The sequence below is a fragment of the Mastigoproctus giganteus genome, chromosome 9 (assembly GCF_048544385.1).
Source record: "Mastigoproctus giganteus isolate SK-2022 chromosome 9, ASM4854438v1, whole genome shotgun sequence".
NCBI classification, from domain to species: Eukaryota; Metazoa; Arthropoda; class Arachnida; order Uropygi; family Thelyphonidae; genus Mastigoproctus; species Mastigoproctus giganteus.
The window spans coordinates 161,173,890-161,190,874 of NC_143583.1; the positions used below are offsets into that span (position 1 = coordinate 161,173,890).

The window sequence follows — 16,985 nt, forward strand, 5'->3', positions numbered from 1 at the left end:
AAATGGGCTGAGAAGTGGCAACTGAAGTTTAACATTGACAAATGCAAAGTATAGCATGTGGATAGCAATAACTGAAGAGAAATGTACCAACTGTGTGGTACTACACTCAGGGAAGTGAAAAGTGAAAAAATACCTGGGTGTAACTGTGCAGTCAAATATGAAGTTTGCTGAGCAGTACAGATGGGCTGGCAGGGCAGGTCATGGCATCTTGTCAATGATATATAGGAATTTTGCTAGCGGGGACAAGGAGGATATTATCCCGCTATACAAGGCAATGGTCAGGCTACACCTAGAGTACTGTGTACAGGTCTGGAGGCCTCATTTTAGGAAGGATGTAGAGTACCAAGAAGGGCAACAAGATTGGTGAGGGGAACAAAGGGATACTCTTACCAAGAAAGGCTTAAGTTCTGCAAATTGCAGTGCCTGGAGAGTAGGCACTTGCGAGGTGATCTGATTGAGGTGTATAAGGCTTTGAATGGGTTGAGCAAGCTGAATGCCGATGGGATTCTTCCTCTTGCTCAGATTAAGAACCTGAGGAGAAAGTTGTAGAATAGATGTGTGGAAATTTGCCTTTAGCCAGTGGGAAGTTGATTGGTGGAACAGACTTCCATCTTTTGTTAAAATTTATTGATAGCCTAAATAAATTTAAGGCCGAGCTGGACAGGCATTTTGGAACGAATGTGAGGTTTTTTTTCTTTTTGGCTGATGCTTGCTTTCTTGCATCATATGCCTAAGCTTGCTTTCTTGCATCATATGCCTAAGCTTGCTTTCTTGCATCATATGCCTCTGCTAATGCTAATAACAGAATTTCAGATTAAGTCAAGAAAGAACAGCTTTAATTTAATAATTGTATTTCTTTTTTAAATTAAAAAATAAAGCATTAAAATAGTAATAAATTAAAAGCAAACTATTGACTAGAAAATATAACAAAGTGCATTTTACCTGGCACATGTTCACCACCATATTTAATAGTTAGTACGTGCCTTCCACCTTCTTGAGGTTTCAGATATAGAGTAAAAGTTCCATCTCTGTGATCATAGAGTTCACAATAAGCTACTTTATGTGGACCCATACAATGTGCTGTCAGCTCACCTACAAAGTAAATGACAGTGATATGTTTAAATGAAATTCTGAATATATATATATACAGACAACTTTTGTAAAATTTCAGGATTTAAGGAATTGATACTTTGATAAAGCATTCAATTTTTTGAAATTTTCCAAAAAAGATTCAACAAATCAAATACAGGATAATTATAAATAAACTCTGATCATTTTATATTGAATATTTCAGTAATAACTGAAATTTCAGTTAAATCTAGACATCTGAAATATTGCGATTAGGCTACATGAAACTTTCTCAAGGATGCCTTAGTTTTAGGTTAAGATTCCCATAGATTGGTTGTTTACCTACTCTGCAGAACAACCCCAATGCTGCAACCGATGGATCAAGGTGTTATTGCAATATTGAAACTTAATCATAGTATTGTTAAATAAAGGTCAACAAAACAATATTTTATGCTTAAACAATGATTCATTTATCCAAATAAATGAAAATACTGCCTTTAAAATCAAGAAAATTATAATAATAAAAAATTATTTGTCATACAAATGTTAAAGAATGTTTATTCTTCATCATCATTGATTAATGCATACTCATTGATGGTTCATGGCTCATTGTTGGCTTGGCACTTGTTGTTGGTTTGTTGGAAGCACATTCATTTTCTTCTTCAGAAATGCTTCAAGAGTCGTTTGTTTCCAAGACCGTCTTCTATTTTCTTTATAAATTTCACGATGGCATGCATAAGCATTTTTTAAATCTGTAGAAGCTTTTCTAGTGTGCTTGAAATTTGAATCTTGTGACTCGAAAAATCTAATTATTTTTTGTTTTTTTCTGCGTTTAAAAGCTTCATCAAGCCCCTTGAGAGTTAAGGAACGAACAGGATTTTCAGCTGTTAAACCTTCTTCCTAAGCTTCTTCACATTTTGCGATTTCAATGAGGACTTCATTTGTGAGCTCTCCATAGTGCACTTGAAGCAGATCAATGATATCAGTTATACAAATCTCAAGCAGCAATTGGTTAAGAACATTTATGACTGATTCTGTTTCATTTTGTACGGTCTCTGCTGGCTCTTGAAATGCTTCAACATTATCAATAAACTGACGATAGATTTATTCCAAACACACCATGTTCTTCTCTGTAATTTTGTCCCTCACTCATTTTGTTATTTTGATTGCATCTAAAATGTGAAATTCTTTCCAAAATTCCTTAAGAGTTGGACCCCCCCCCCCCTTATCTCTGCCTTAACAAACAAATGCATTCACGGTAGTACTGTATTGTACATATATGCTCATGGTTTGATATGCCGTATTTATGAATGATTAGCATTTATTTATTGCAATTAATGTTCATATTTTTGATTTTGTTGATACTTGGGGAAAAAAAAAAAAAAAAGAACTCGTAAAGCGGGAACTGCCTGTATATACGTGCGCACACACACACGTTTGTGTATACAAGTGACTCCCGCTTAACGCTGAAAATTGGTTCCGTAAAAACAGAGTGCTAAGTGAATCCGCGCTAAGCGAGCACCGCATTCCCATAAGGTAACATATGTACAAATTTGTATTTGTGTGTTGCGGTCAGTGCCATAGGATATTTCCTAATCAATAATAAACGGTAGTGAAAAGATGCACAAATGTAGGTCAAAATATTTAATATTCAAATATTTGTACATATAAAATATTGTGGATTATATACGTATATAATTATGTGGTAACTACTTACGTATCAAAATTAAACTTAAAATTCCAATCAAAATCATGAATTTAATTGATTTAATTTAATTGATGAATTTAATCAGGAAAAATGTGTCGTTTGGGTTGAACTTTGGCCCTCTTCCAAATAAAATAAAAGTGGTATTAATTTTAAATCCCCCGCATCGTTACCACCCAACAATCAAGTCAGTCGCTCCTTCGCCGCTTTGAAACCTGGCATACTTTTTTCTTCTTTCAATATGAAACTTCTTTTAGGCATTCGTTTCCACAAAAGTCCTGCTTCATCTATGTTAAAAACTTGTTGAGAAGTATAACATACAATACCCCTCTTCAATAATTTTAAAAAGTTCTTTTTTGAAAGTTTTGGCTCCTTAATCTTCACTTGCGGCTTCTCCCTGGATTTTAAATCTATTCAACCAGCCCTTACTAGTTTTAAATGGTTCACATTTTTTTTTTTTTTTAGGTGAGTTTTCTTCAGATCATCATATTGGCTAATCTCTCTCTCTTTTTTTTTTTTTTTTTATAATATTTAACTTAACTGAATTCTGCATTGGACATTATCTTCAATAAAATTAAAGTCTTTCCATTTCAATCCTAATAGCCGGCCTAGCCCTAGTTGCTTGCAGTGGAACAGCTATCTTTCCCGCTGCTAAAATTAATTCTTTATTTTTTTTTATAATTGTTCTTAGAGTTAAAGTTGCAAGTCCTAAATTATGGCATCCGCTTGTCTTTGACCGGAATCGATTCGCTTCAAAACGTCTAATTTGATTTTCAAATTCAGTCTTTTTCTTACATTTAAAGTCTTCGTACTGCGCCCAGACGTTGTTGCTTTTTTATTCTTATCGGCCATTATTAACTCTTCGAAAATGTAACTGCGTTGGTTGCATTAATTATGATACAATGTTCAAGTAAACTGTCCGTTACGCACGATGTGTAATATTGTACTGAGTGATGACTAGATAATTTTTTTAAAATGTTGATCTCGGAACTACGTAACAAGTGACTGTACTGCAATTAAATTAGCGTACGAGAAAATTTCACTGAGAGTGGGAAAATTTCTCAAGTCGGCGTGGGAAACGTTTTAATGCTGCTTTGTTATTCATTTTGAAGCTATCGACTCCATCAAATGAAACGATTTCGTTAAATATGCCAAAAATGAAATCTGTAAAAGAGCGTTATAGTGATATGTGACAGCGTTATAGTCAGATAGGGGTTATAATATAAAAACAGCGTTATAGCGAATCAGCGTAAAGCGAACCGCGTTATAACGTGGTCCTGCTGTATATATGTTGGTATAGCAAAGTGAGCTTTTAGTAGTTTGTATAAGCCACTTTATTAAATATAGCTGCTGTTATGGGATTTAATGACAAAAGGGCTACTGATGCCAAATTGTGCCTGTTCATAGTTTATTTAAAAGAGACTGCACAGCTGTTGAATTATACAGAGGGTGTCTATAAATTATTCATCTGATTATGAAGCTTGATTAAAATTTTATTGTAATAGATATCTTAAGATTGTTTGCTGTGGTTATCAAAGCTTCATTGAAAAGGCCTCTGGAGTCAGGAACTCTGTAATTCATCCAAAATGCTACTAAGTAACACTGACTCGAATCTATAAAATGTCTTTATTAAAATAATATAAAATAAAATAAAATACATGCGTACTGATTATATAACTGTATATTAAAATATTAAAACAAAATAAAATAAATGTTGTTTAAAATCACTAGAACAGGAGCTTTTGGCAGCAGCGTCCGCCTTCATCAGCTATAGTGGTTGCAGGATGACCGACAATCTATATGTACCACATACATCTCAGCAGGTCTGCAACATGAACTATGGCGTCTGCGCACAGTTCACTTCTCATGCATTGGAACCGGAAAGGGGACGGGCCACTCTAAATCTTTCTTCTCTTCGTAGGATAAGGGCTTCAAAGAGTGGATGAATGCAACAGCCCTTATCCCTATCAAGACTGTAGTCCTCGGATGAACATATTCTTAAACTCTCCAGCCATTTCCGGTCCCAAAAGCCATGTGTCTTGTCCCCGATCATGGCTTCTTTAGCAGTAATGCCATGCCCAGTTTCCCAAGCATGTTCTGCTAATTTGCAGTCTTAAGGGCTCTATTGTGTTCCCTCCAGATAATCCAGAAGTCTGCATTTCATTTCACCAACAATCAGGACACTCAATTTCATATATGACCCCACTAGTGTCATTACCCACAATAGGATCTTTAGTTGCGGACACTAATGTGTGCAGCCTCTGACCTGGCAGTTGCACACAGCGTATCTTACACAATGTAAGATACGGGAAATGGGTTCCGAAATGCCCGGACAGTACGGGATGTATGCGGTGGAAACAGGTGTAAAAGCATCCCTGCGACTGTTGTTCATACCTCTTAAACACCTCTCAATGGTGCTCTGAAGGTAACCACACATTACTAGGTCTGCTGTAACACATTTAATCTCATTGCCTCTCTCTTCAGACGAGGAGCAGTGGGCCCACCCTTTCCATTAAGGCCTTAACCACACTACTTTTGTGGAGACTGGCCTGAGCTGTTTTGAAGAGTGTGTATTGGCCCTGACACATAGGTTTTCTGGATACCTTAGTTTTCAAGTGTCGGCCTTCTCTGTATATACACACACATCTAGGAAAGGAAGGGCCCCCTGCTCAATCTCCGAAGTAAACTGAATATAAGGCGAACCGCTATTCAACCAATTGAGTATTTCTATTTCGTATTCTCTTTGTATCACCGTGAATGTGTCATCAACGTATCTCTTCCATGCACATAACGGAAGAGATACGTTATCCAAAACAGCTTGGCTTTCACTGTTCTGGATACCCGTGTGCAGAACAGTGATGGCCAAAGCTACCCGGATCTCGGATGAATATAGACAAAGGCAAGTGAACAAATATAATAGATTAAGAGAAGAAGCCAGGGGAGAAAGTAATGTAATCACTGGAGGTGAGTTCATCCATTACCTGAGTGATAAGGAGTTAACAAATGAACAGATAGAATTATAAAACCTAGGGCCCCAATTTCAGTTTAATTCCTTGTAGGCTCCCCATAGCAGATACTGCAATGGGTATAGAGAGAGCTGTGGCCAATTTGCATGAGGTCACAGCTAATGAGATCAGGATTAGGACATTGTGCACATTAGGTTCAGCATGCAAAGCCTCTTCTAATTTAACAGTTGCACAAAGAAAAGCATTAAGAGAATTAAAACAAGATGATAATATTGTAATACTACATGCAGAGAAAGGTAAATCTAAGGTAGTGCTGAACAAAGACAACTATCAGGAAAAGGCATTTAGTTTACTGAATGATAGGTCATATATAAGATCATTCGTAGGAATCTCCCCCCCCCTGAGCGGACTAGAACAATGAGTTAATAAGTTGGTCCAGAGTTGGCTTAAGGCAGGAAAAATATCTGAGGAGGTTTCCTGGAGGTTGCATGCATCGGGCTGTCACTTACATAGATTTTATTCTCTGCCTAAACTGCACAAGGCTGGGGTACCTCTCAGACCCATTGTGTCGTTTATTGGCAGTCCGATGCATGCACTAAGATTTCTGGCTGAACTTGTATTCCCCCATAGTAGGACACTCGGATCATATTATTAAAAACAGCAGGGAATTTGTACAGTTCGTCCGTGCTCAAGAGGTAGAAGAGGGTGAGATTATGGCATCCTTTGATGTCGTTTCTTTGTTCACATGTATACCGTTGAACACTGCTTGGATTGTGTGCGGAATGCTTTGAGTAGGGATGGTACTTTGAAAGACAGGACAGCCCTAAGTGATAAAGATATTTGTGAAGGTGTTAGCTTATGTTTATCTAGTACCACTATTTTATTCTAAAAGGTTATGTACCAGCAGGTTTGCAGAGTAGCCATGGGTTCACCTATTAGTGCGATTATAGCCAACTTAGCCACGGAAGAATTTGAAGATAGGATGTTGGGGAGCTCTAGTCCTCCCCCATCGCATGGAAGAGATACGTCGATGGCACGTTCACAGTGATACAAAATAGAAATACTCAATTGGTTGAATAGCAGTTTGCCTTATATTCGGACGTTGAGAAGGGGGGGGGGCCTTCCGTTCTTAGACGTGTGTGTATACAGAGAAGGCTGACACCCGAAAACTAAGGTTTACAGAAAATCTATGTGTCGGGGCCAATACACACACTTCAAAACAGCTCAGGCCAGTTCCCACAAAAGTAGTGTGCTCCCACTGCTCCTCGTCTGAAGAGAGAGACAGAGGCGATGAGATTAAATGTATTACAGCGGACCTAGTAACATGCGGTCATCCTAAGAGCAACATTGAGAGGTGTTTAAGAGGTATGAACAACAGTTCCAGAGATGCTTTTACACCTGTTTCCACTGCATACATCCCCTACTATCCGGGCATTTTGGAACCCATTTTCCGTATATTATGTTCGTGTAAGATACGCTGTGTGCAGCTGTCAGGTCAGAGGCTGCACACAGTAGTGTCCGCAACTAAAGATCCTATTGCGATATGAACTATTGCGGACACTAGCGGGGTCATATATGAAATTGAGTGTCCTGATTGTGGAGGAAATGAAATGCAGAGTTCTAGATCACATGGGGGAATACAATACAGCCCTTAAGACTGCAAATTATGGAGGTTCAGCTGTAGCGGAACATAGCTGGGAAACTGGGCATGGCATGGCATTACTGCTAAAGAAGATGTGATCAGGGATAAGCCACATGGCTTTTGGGACAGGAAATGGCTGGAGAGTTTAAGAATAGGTTTGTCCGAGCGGTACAGTCTTAATAGGGATAAGGGCTGTTGCATTCATCCACTCTCTGAAGCCCTTATCCTACGAAGAGACGAAAGATTTAGAGTGGCCTGTCCACTTTCCAGTTCCAATGTGTGAGAAGTGTACCGTGCGCAGATGCCATAGTTCATGTCGCGACCTGCTGAGATGTATGTGGTACATATAGATTGTCGGTTATCCTGCAACCATTATAGCTGATGAAGGTGGATGATGCTGCCGAAAGCTCCTGTGTTAGTGGTTCTAGTGATTTTAAACAACTTTTATTGCTTTCAATTTTATATATTTTATTCTTGTTATACGTTTATTTTATTTTGTTTTAATATACAGTTATACGATCAGTATGCATGTATTTTATTTTATTTTATTTTATCCTAATAAAGACATTTTACAGATTCGAGTCAGTGTTATTTAGTAGCATTACAGATGAATTAAAGCAACTTGATGAGTTTTTTCTCATGTGGTTGGCAGCCTTGATCCCAGCAAGCATTGCAACAGTAAAGCATTAAAAGAGTGACAGTGCAGGAGAAAGCAATGTGTGTGTGTGTTGTAACTGTGGGATATCAAATCTACGGATGTTTTCAACAGGAATTCCAGAAAGATCCACATATGGGGCCGCTAGGTGGCAATGATCAGTGAGTTATTGAATTTTATGCTCCGCTGAAATATTCAAATATCAAAGTTAACCTTATATCAAAGGATCATATTATTATTATTAGCCAAATGGTGCAAGGAAGCCTGAGGCTTATGCTACAGCAGTCAAAAAAAAAAAAAAAAAAAAAAAAGAAGAGTTACCCTATGTGAGAGAGAGAGAGCACAAGAGTCAGAAGTAGAAGGGAATCACCAAGAAAGAGAAAACTGATGATATATTCAGCTCAGGACCCTGGGTGTACCAAGCCCATACTCACCAGATGTGAACCCCTGGGTTAAATATACGAATTACATATTGACAGAGAGCTTAGGATGACTGGAATCTGGATATAAAGTCTACTAAAGGAATCCTGGACAGGTAATATGTTTGTAAAGACTTTTGCTCTGTTGAAATATTTAGACACTTAAACACTCCAATTATGTAAGCATCAAATCTTTAGATGTTTTATTTCAGGAAACTAAAAAAAAAAACAGAAAATTATCTAATATTCTGTTGAATTTTACCCGAAAAGGAAAATTGCAATTACTGGATGAAAAGACAGTTGTTATTTAACTGAAAAAAAAAAACCCAGATGAAAATTCCTGAAGACTATCTATATATTTTATATATATATATTAAATATTTTTTTTTTTAGACTATATATTTTAAACCTAATACTGTAAAATAGGATGAAGTACCTAGAGATCCTGTTAGCTAGAAAATTTAAGGATTATCTCAATTGGAATATTATTTCTAAAGAACAAAAACTCATAGAAAACTTTTCTGAGAGTTGCAATTCATGAAAAGACTGACTGGAATATATAATATGTAAACATCAAGCTATCTGTGAAAAGTTTATTAAAGAACACGCATATAAGTCAAACTGGGAATTTATTTCAGAGTTTCAAAGAATATATGAGGAATTTATTCAGGAATTCAAAGAATAATTAAACACAAAAAAGAAACTCAATTTCAAACAATTAGTAGTACTTTTATTCTCAAATTTGCTGATGAACTAGATAAGCAAATTATAACTAAATATCAACAGTTATCAGAAGATTTCATTGAGCAATTACTAGAAAAATTAGACTGGAAACAATTTTCTAAATACCAACCTTTAAGTGAGGACTTTATTAATACACATAAAATGAAAATAATGTTCCCCTTTGTTCCCCTCACCAATCTCTCTATGCCCTTCTCTGTACTTGTTCCATTAATTCTAAAATTAGGCCTCCAGACCTGTATGCAGTACTTAAGGTATGGCCTGACCATTACCTTATACAAAGGGATAATCACTAACTCTTCTCAGCAAGAAAAGTTCCTGCATATTATTGACAAAACCCCGTGAGCTGTCCTGGCAGCCTGTCAGCACTACTCAGAGAACTTCATATCTGACTGCTCAATTAACCCCAGGTTTTTTTTCATTCTCCACTAACCTCAGTTTAATACCACACAGTTGGTACGTTACTCTGGAGTTACTGCTACCCACATGCAGTACTTGGAATATGTTAATGTTAAAAACTTCAGTTGGCACCTCTCAGCCCATCTGTCTAATTTTTCTAGATCATGTTGCAGTAGCTTATTGTCATTTACAACCCTGCCAACTTTTATATAATCTGCAAACTTGGACATTAAAGCTGTTATAAATTCATCAGTATCACTGATAAATATAGAAAACAATGAGGTACTCCACGAAGAGCAGTGTCCACTGATTACCACTCAATCATTATTTTATTAATAGCAGCAACCTGCCCTTAATGCCACACTGCTCCAATTTGTACAGCAGTCTTTTATGTGCAGTATCAAAAGCTTTCCTGAAATCCAAGTATATCATATCAAAATTATTTTTGCATCCAGTTCCTTTGTAATCGCATCATAGTATCCAATCAAAATGCTCAGAAAAGATTTCCCCTTAACAAACTCATGCTGTGTCTGAATTTTAATTGCAGTCTTGTCTAGATGATCCTGCATTACTTCTTTAACCAGTGACTCCATTATTTCCCTGGAACAGAAGTTAAACTAATAGGTGTGTAATTACAAATGTCACCCTTTGATTTCCCCTTTGTGAATTGGACATACATTCACACATTTCCACTCTATGGGGTACTTCCTCCAAATCCAAAGAGGCTGTCATAATTGTTGGGCTCTTAGTTACATTTGTTTCTAGGGCAAGCACTTGTTTCTTCTGTGTTTCAAATATTTGTAGCAATGCACCAAGTTTTAATTTTAGATTGCTACACTCCCTACTTTAGGAACAAAGAAAAGAATCATCAGTTGAGCTATGGCTAAGGGTTTGCTTACTTTATGGTTAAGGATGTGCTTACTTTCTTCGCTGTCTCCCTTAATATAATTGGATAGATCCCATCCACCTCAGGGGACTTTATTATGTTTAACTTCAACAAATTCTCCTCCATTTTCCTCTCAGCTATAACAAAATCATATAGCTTCCTGTTAGAATTTGATAAACATCTGGCCTCCACTTCCCTAGAGAATTCCCCGTGTGAATGTAGATGCAAAATACCCATTCAGTTTGTTAGTTACTTGAGTAGGATCAATAGTTGACCATTGATATATGAAATGTACCAATCTGATTCATCGTCATCCTTCTAGTTTACATAAGTAAAGACATCTTTGGTGTTTTTCTTTGCATTCTTTACCAAAGATTTCACGTACTCTGCATTTGCTTGTCTAGCCTCCTTAGTGACTTGATTACAGACTACTTATATCTACCATAGACTTTTGCACTGCATGATAATTTATATGCATCTTATGCATTTTCTTCTCTGCCATGAGTCTCATCAGTTCATCTTACATTCATTTAGGCCCCATTAAAAACTGTCTGAGACTGTTGTAGTCACCAAAAACCCTTCCATTTTATCCCTGATGTTAGTTAAATCTTTAAGTGAACCTCACATCAATACACTGTGATCACTGCCACCAAGTGGTTCCTTTATCTGCAGATACTTAATGCATAAATAATCACTGCTGATAATCAAATCAAGAGTATTATTCCCACTGGTTGCCTCTTGAACATGATGCTGTAGAAAACAGTCATCCAATATATTCAGAAAAGCCTTGCTAGTGGGTGTGTGTGACCAACCCACAAGTTCCAGTCAATACGCAGAAATTTAAAATCCCTCATTATAAGACATTCTGATTTACTGGCCCACTATTTCTCTGTACAGTTGTTCATTGTACTGATCAGAGTCATTAGGCCTCTTACACTCTTACTCCTAACACTCCAACTTTCATTTTTTCTTTCCCAGTGCTTATGTTACATCAAAGTGACTGAACGTCACACTGGCCATCCATGTCAACTGGATGATCTGCCTCAGATTTTCTGTTTCTTAACTATCAGTATAACCCTCCTACATTCCTATCCTGTCTGCCCCTTTTGTACACATTGTACTCCCCAAATTCAAATTCTGCATTCCTTATATCTGTGTGACACCACATCTCTGATATCCCAACAATTTCTGCAGTTGATGTTTTTACCAGCACTTTAAATTCTTCAAATTGATTTACTATCTCCTAGCATTGGTGTACATGCAAGTATATACACGGACCCGGTTCTGGTCTAGTGCACATCCTTATGTTAATTACAAAAAAAAAAAAAAAAAAAAGAAAGAAAAAAAGATAGTTATTCCGTGGCAAAATCAGAGGTGCATCACCTGGCAGAGTGCTAGCTTGAGTCCCTAGAGCTCTTAGTTACATTTATTTCTATGGCAAGTGCTTGTTTCTTCAGTGATTCAAATATTTGTAGTAATGTACCAAGTTTTAATTTTAGATTGGTACACCCCCTACAAGAAAAAGAATCATTAGTTGAGCTATGATTCTTTATATTTTATACTTCCTAAAAGAATCATCAGTTGAGCTATGATTAGCAATAAGACTGACCTCTGAATACATGTCTATGCATGTGATGAACTCATATCTATTGTGGAAATCACCTGTGGTCTTTTCTGTCTGTCACAATATCCTCAAATGAAATATTCAATATGGATCATATAAGAAACGTTAATTTTACAAAATGTTACAGTAAGTAACTTTAACTGAAATGAAATTAATAATATTATAAAAAAAATTAAATTGACAATATACTAAAGAAATTAAGCAAAGGCAAAAATTCGTCTATTGCATTTTTTATCCAAACCACTAATCCTTTAGTCTGTATCCATCTGTCCACAAATAAAGGACAGAAAAGTCCGCTCTCTGTGACTGCCAAGTGCCAAAATGGCAAATCACAAGTGAGGTGCAGAGAGCAAGGGAGCTAAGCACTGGCAAAATGCTGGAAAATGATGTGGTAATCATCAAACTTGACTGAACTGTCTCAAAGAAAAATGGTCCAACCTGTGGTGAGCCTATGCCAAAAATTAACATTGGACCATTGGAAAAGAACTCCTAGGCTTTGATGCTCACTTAAAAAATTTCTTTAAAAGTTTTTCAAAATATTTTTAAGTATATCAGAGATTGAAGGTGAATTGTAAGTGAAAATGATTTTACAGTCATTAAATTACAGTCTTCGGATAAATCCTTAAACAGGAACAGTGGTTACCAAGTCAACCCGATCACAGAGTCAGTAGTTCTGTCATTGGACAAGCGCTGGCCACGTCATCATGCGTCACAGCCACAGACGTCAACAAACAATTAAACCTCGCGTCTCACGCACCTGGCAGTGCACATCTTCATTCCAACTGCCATTCATGTATTTTAATTCTGACGAAGGCTACCATATAGCCGAAAGCTCATATATTTCTGCTTTATCTGTACGCTCTGTGTTTAAGCTACAATAAATTCCTCAATGAATCCAGAGCGCGTAGGCCTGTTTCGTTATATAGTCATTTTCACTTACGTTTTTTATTTAATATTAATAAAAAGTAAGAGACAATGTTAAAATTAATGATAAAATGTTAATAACTTACCTGGCCCAGCTCTTCTTGTATCAATGAAAGATTTGATCTCCTTCCCCATGGTACCACCACGGAGGCCATCTCCTGAACATACAACCTTACCAGAATCACAAGTGGCAGATATGGTAACTTTCAATGGACAACCCTTCACTTGCCTCTCCGACCACATGACATTTAAGAGATATGCACCTACAAAAATATTAGCATATTTTTGTTTATTTTATACAGTCTGAGAGATGGGCCTATCCTGGGACAACAAAATGTACTAGTGGGATTCACATTACATTTGTAACATATAGGGAGTTGGCTTTGCATTAGTAACACCTACCTAATACCTCATGGAAGTCACCTTTTGCCCAAAATACAGCAGGTACATGTATTGGCATGGTCTCTATAAGGTATTGTAGGATGTCCTATGATATTGCTACCCATGCATTATATAATGCACAATTTCAGGAGGATGGTTGCTGCATCGAATGTCCTTTTCCAGTAAGTCCCAGACATGCTCAAGTGGGTTGACATTGGGTGAGCTTAACAGCCATGGAACTTAGAAGTCATTTCATGTTCCTGAAACCAGTTGGCAACCTGCTGGGCCAAAAAGATAAGGCATGGTGCCTTATCTTGTTGATAGATGCCAGAGTTGTCTGGATACAATGTCATCATGGAGGAGTACACCTGGTTGGTGACAACAGAAAGGTAGGTGTTCTCATTAACAGTGATCAGAGGACTCAATAATACCATTGCCTCTAGCCCACTGAACACCAACTGTGCATCCAGTGACATGGCCTCTTGTTTCTTTCTCAAAATGGATATGTCCATCGGCATGATAGAGTTATAAATGGGATTCATCAGACCAGATAAGAGATCTACACATGTCAGTGGTCCAGTGTTAGAGCTGGCGTGGCTCACAGTGAGCACAGGTACCAGTGATAGCTGTTGAATGCCACAGCTGATACAAGGTAATGTCCAGTGCAAAGTCCATGTGGATTGGCTTTGCTATTTCTACATTATAATAGTAATAGCATTTGCCATATAGTGCAAGGAAGCCACAGGCTTTTGCTGCACTGGCAAAAAAAAAAAAAAAAAAAAGTAGATAAGAAAATACAAATTATATGATTCCATCCTACAGGTAACTACCCAGTTGACTTTATCCAAACTGCCAGCCTCAATTACTTGTGATGGCAACTGTACTGGATGGTTAAATGGGACAGTGTGCAATATCACTGATGTGTTAATAGATGAGAAACACTATGCTTACTATAGGTGTTAGCCACATGACTGTCCCACATGTAGCCTTTGGTTGAACCTTCGACAACTGTTGGGCCAGTCATGATTAACTTATGACACCACCACAGGAGCACTTAACCATGTTGGCTGTTGTCAAGATACTGTCACCTGCACATCTTGCCCCCACAATTATAGTATGTTAGAAGTCAAAAAGATCTTAATGTGGATTCAATCTTTCTCACAGACATTCAAACTGATTGCTATAACTACAATCTTATATCAGCTGTTTCCAACTTTCAGCCTTCACCAGGCCACAAACCAGTCCATTCTTTCAAGGGGGGGGGGTGTCACTAATGCAAAGCTAACTCAGTGTGTAATAAGCACGTTGATTAACATTCACTTAATGACATAGTATACATAACTAATCCAAATAGTTAAATTATGAAAGAGTCAATTATAAACAAAAACAGTGATGCCATCGCATATCCTAAGTTACAGAAACATACAAGTGTTAAATTAAAAGGCCAGGAACGATCAGTACAGTTCAAGTGTTAGCAGTGGCATATAATGCAAAAATGCAAGTTTATACAGCATCAGTTGAGAGAGATAAAAGTCAATACTGCCCATAATATCTGTCCATCCCTCTAACAGTTTGTCTAGTTCTTCCTTGAATTTATTCAAACTACTACTACTTGCCGGTAGTAGTCATTTGAATAAATTCGAAGCAAATTTCCACACATCAACTTGCAACCACTCTTCCTCAATTTAAATTTATGCTCCTTCATATGTATAGCCTGAGCAAGAGGAAGGATTGCATTGGCACTAATTTTACTCAATCCATTCAAAGCTTAAACATCTCAATCAGATCTCCTCACAGGTGTCTAGTCTCCAGGCGCTGCGGTTTGCAGAAATGAAGCCTTTCTGATAAGAATACCATTTTGTTCTTCTCAATAACTTTGTTGCTCTACTCACCCATTCCAACAGATACACATCCTTCCTAAAATGAGGCCTCTAGACCTGTAAGCAGTACTCAATATGTGGGCTAGTAGAGTAATACCCCGAAGTTACGCGATAGGTGGGTCCGACGAAAATCGCGTAAGTCGAATTCGCGTAAGTCGGGGTACAACTTTGCATATAAATACATATAAATTTTGCTTAATTGGGACCAAGGACTAACAAAAACACTAGTTTAGAAGAAAAATATTAATAAAATTGCAGTTCTTTATACATATTAATACAAAATATGTATTAAAAAAACAAATGACTTACGTTAAAAAGTTATTTCGATGTCGATGGCTTCATAAAATCTAACAAATTCGTCTGACAACACAGCGCGTTCTTTTTTTCACGCAGAATTTCTTCGTAGCAAGCTAATAATTTTTTTTTATTCCTTGCTTTGTAGCTATAACGCGTTCTTCGTTCCATGTGCTTTTCGCCGTTGCTTCATTTAGGCCTGTAGCACGTGCAATATCACATGCTTTCATTTCGCTCAAAGCGTTTCACAATTTCATATTTTTTCTCTATCGACAGAGGCGGACTGGCCATAAGCCTTACCGGGGAAACCCCGGTGGGCCAGTGTGATTTTGGCCATAAACCATAGTATGAGGCCACTATAAATTTTCCTGGGTAAGAATTTTTGACCCGGTCCGCCTCTGTTTATCGATAATTGCTTTTCTTTTTCTCTCTGAATCTGCAGTGTCTTCACCAGGACGCTTCCTTTTCACACCTTTTAATTAAGTATTTTACTCATTTTTAGGGAATAAAGCACAATTACAAAACGAGGAGGCACGCTTGATACGCATAAACAAAGCTGCGCGCATGTAGCAACTGAATAAACAACACCATAAAGGCAGAGATACGCTATTAACACCTCACATTTCTAGGGGTTACTACCATAAAACAATAAAAATCCAGTTGCGTTTCTGCTAGTGAAATCTGTTATAAACTGGTAGTGAAATCGATCTAATTGCATTTGTGATTATACCGATAGCTGGAATTGTGTTGGTTTTTACGTTATTATGGTGAAATGTGTTTCCCCTTCACTGATATAAAAAACATAAAAGCAGCAAAGTTGAATTTTGTTCATCTTTCGCTCTCATTCTCCGCCGTCGCACCGTATATCGATAACATATGAAAAACGACCTTGAAGATAGTGGGCGGCAGCGTTGCCAAACGAAAAAATCAAGAACCGCGTAACTCCGAGTTCGCGTAAGTCGGGGTAGCGTAAGTCGGGGTATTACTGTACTCGACACAGCAGGCGCCTCCGTAGCCAGGTGGGAAGGAGCAGCAGTGCGTAGCACACGCTTCTTGATTAGACCGGGGTTCGAGCCCGTCACCACTAAATACGAAGGATGTGGAAAGGTCAGGGAATGACCACCGCATATCCCCGAGCAATATGGCCTTAGTTGCTAATGCTCTTAAAAATCAAATAACTAACTATAACTAACTAACTCGACACAGCAAATATGTTAATTAACCTGTCGGGGTATTGAGTGAGTGTGTGTGTGTGTGTGTGTGTGTGTGTGTGTGTGTGTGTGTGTGTGTGTGTGTGTGTGTGTGTGTGTGTGTGTGTGTGTGTGTGTGTTTAGGATGATTTTGATAAAGTTAAGCTCTTGCTTTTCTGGAGAATAACTGGAGTGATAGTTTAAAACTGAT

General features: G+C 37.6%; 1 protein-coding gene across 2 annotated transcripts in view; it reads right to left on the reverse strand.

Moving 5' to 3' along the window:
* Window positions 1-16,985, reverse strand: part of jbug (filamin-type immunoglobulin domains fbug) — a 1,114,928-nt gene that overhangs the window by 49,861 nt on the left and 1,048,082 nt on the right. For both annotated transcript variants that reach the window (XM_090381438.1, XM_090381439.1), the window contains exons 48-49: window positions 13,116-13,292; window positions 943-1,092 (exon numbers count right to left, since the gene is read on the reverse strand). In XM_090381438.1, coding sequence (XP_090237564.1) covers window positions 943-1,092; window positions 13,116-13,292 — 327 coding nt within the window. The remainder of the gene's footprint in view (window positions 1-942; window positions 1,093-13,115; window positions 13,293-16,985) is intronic.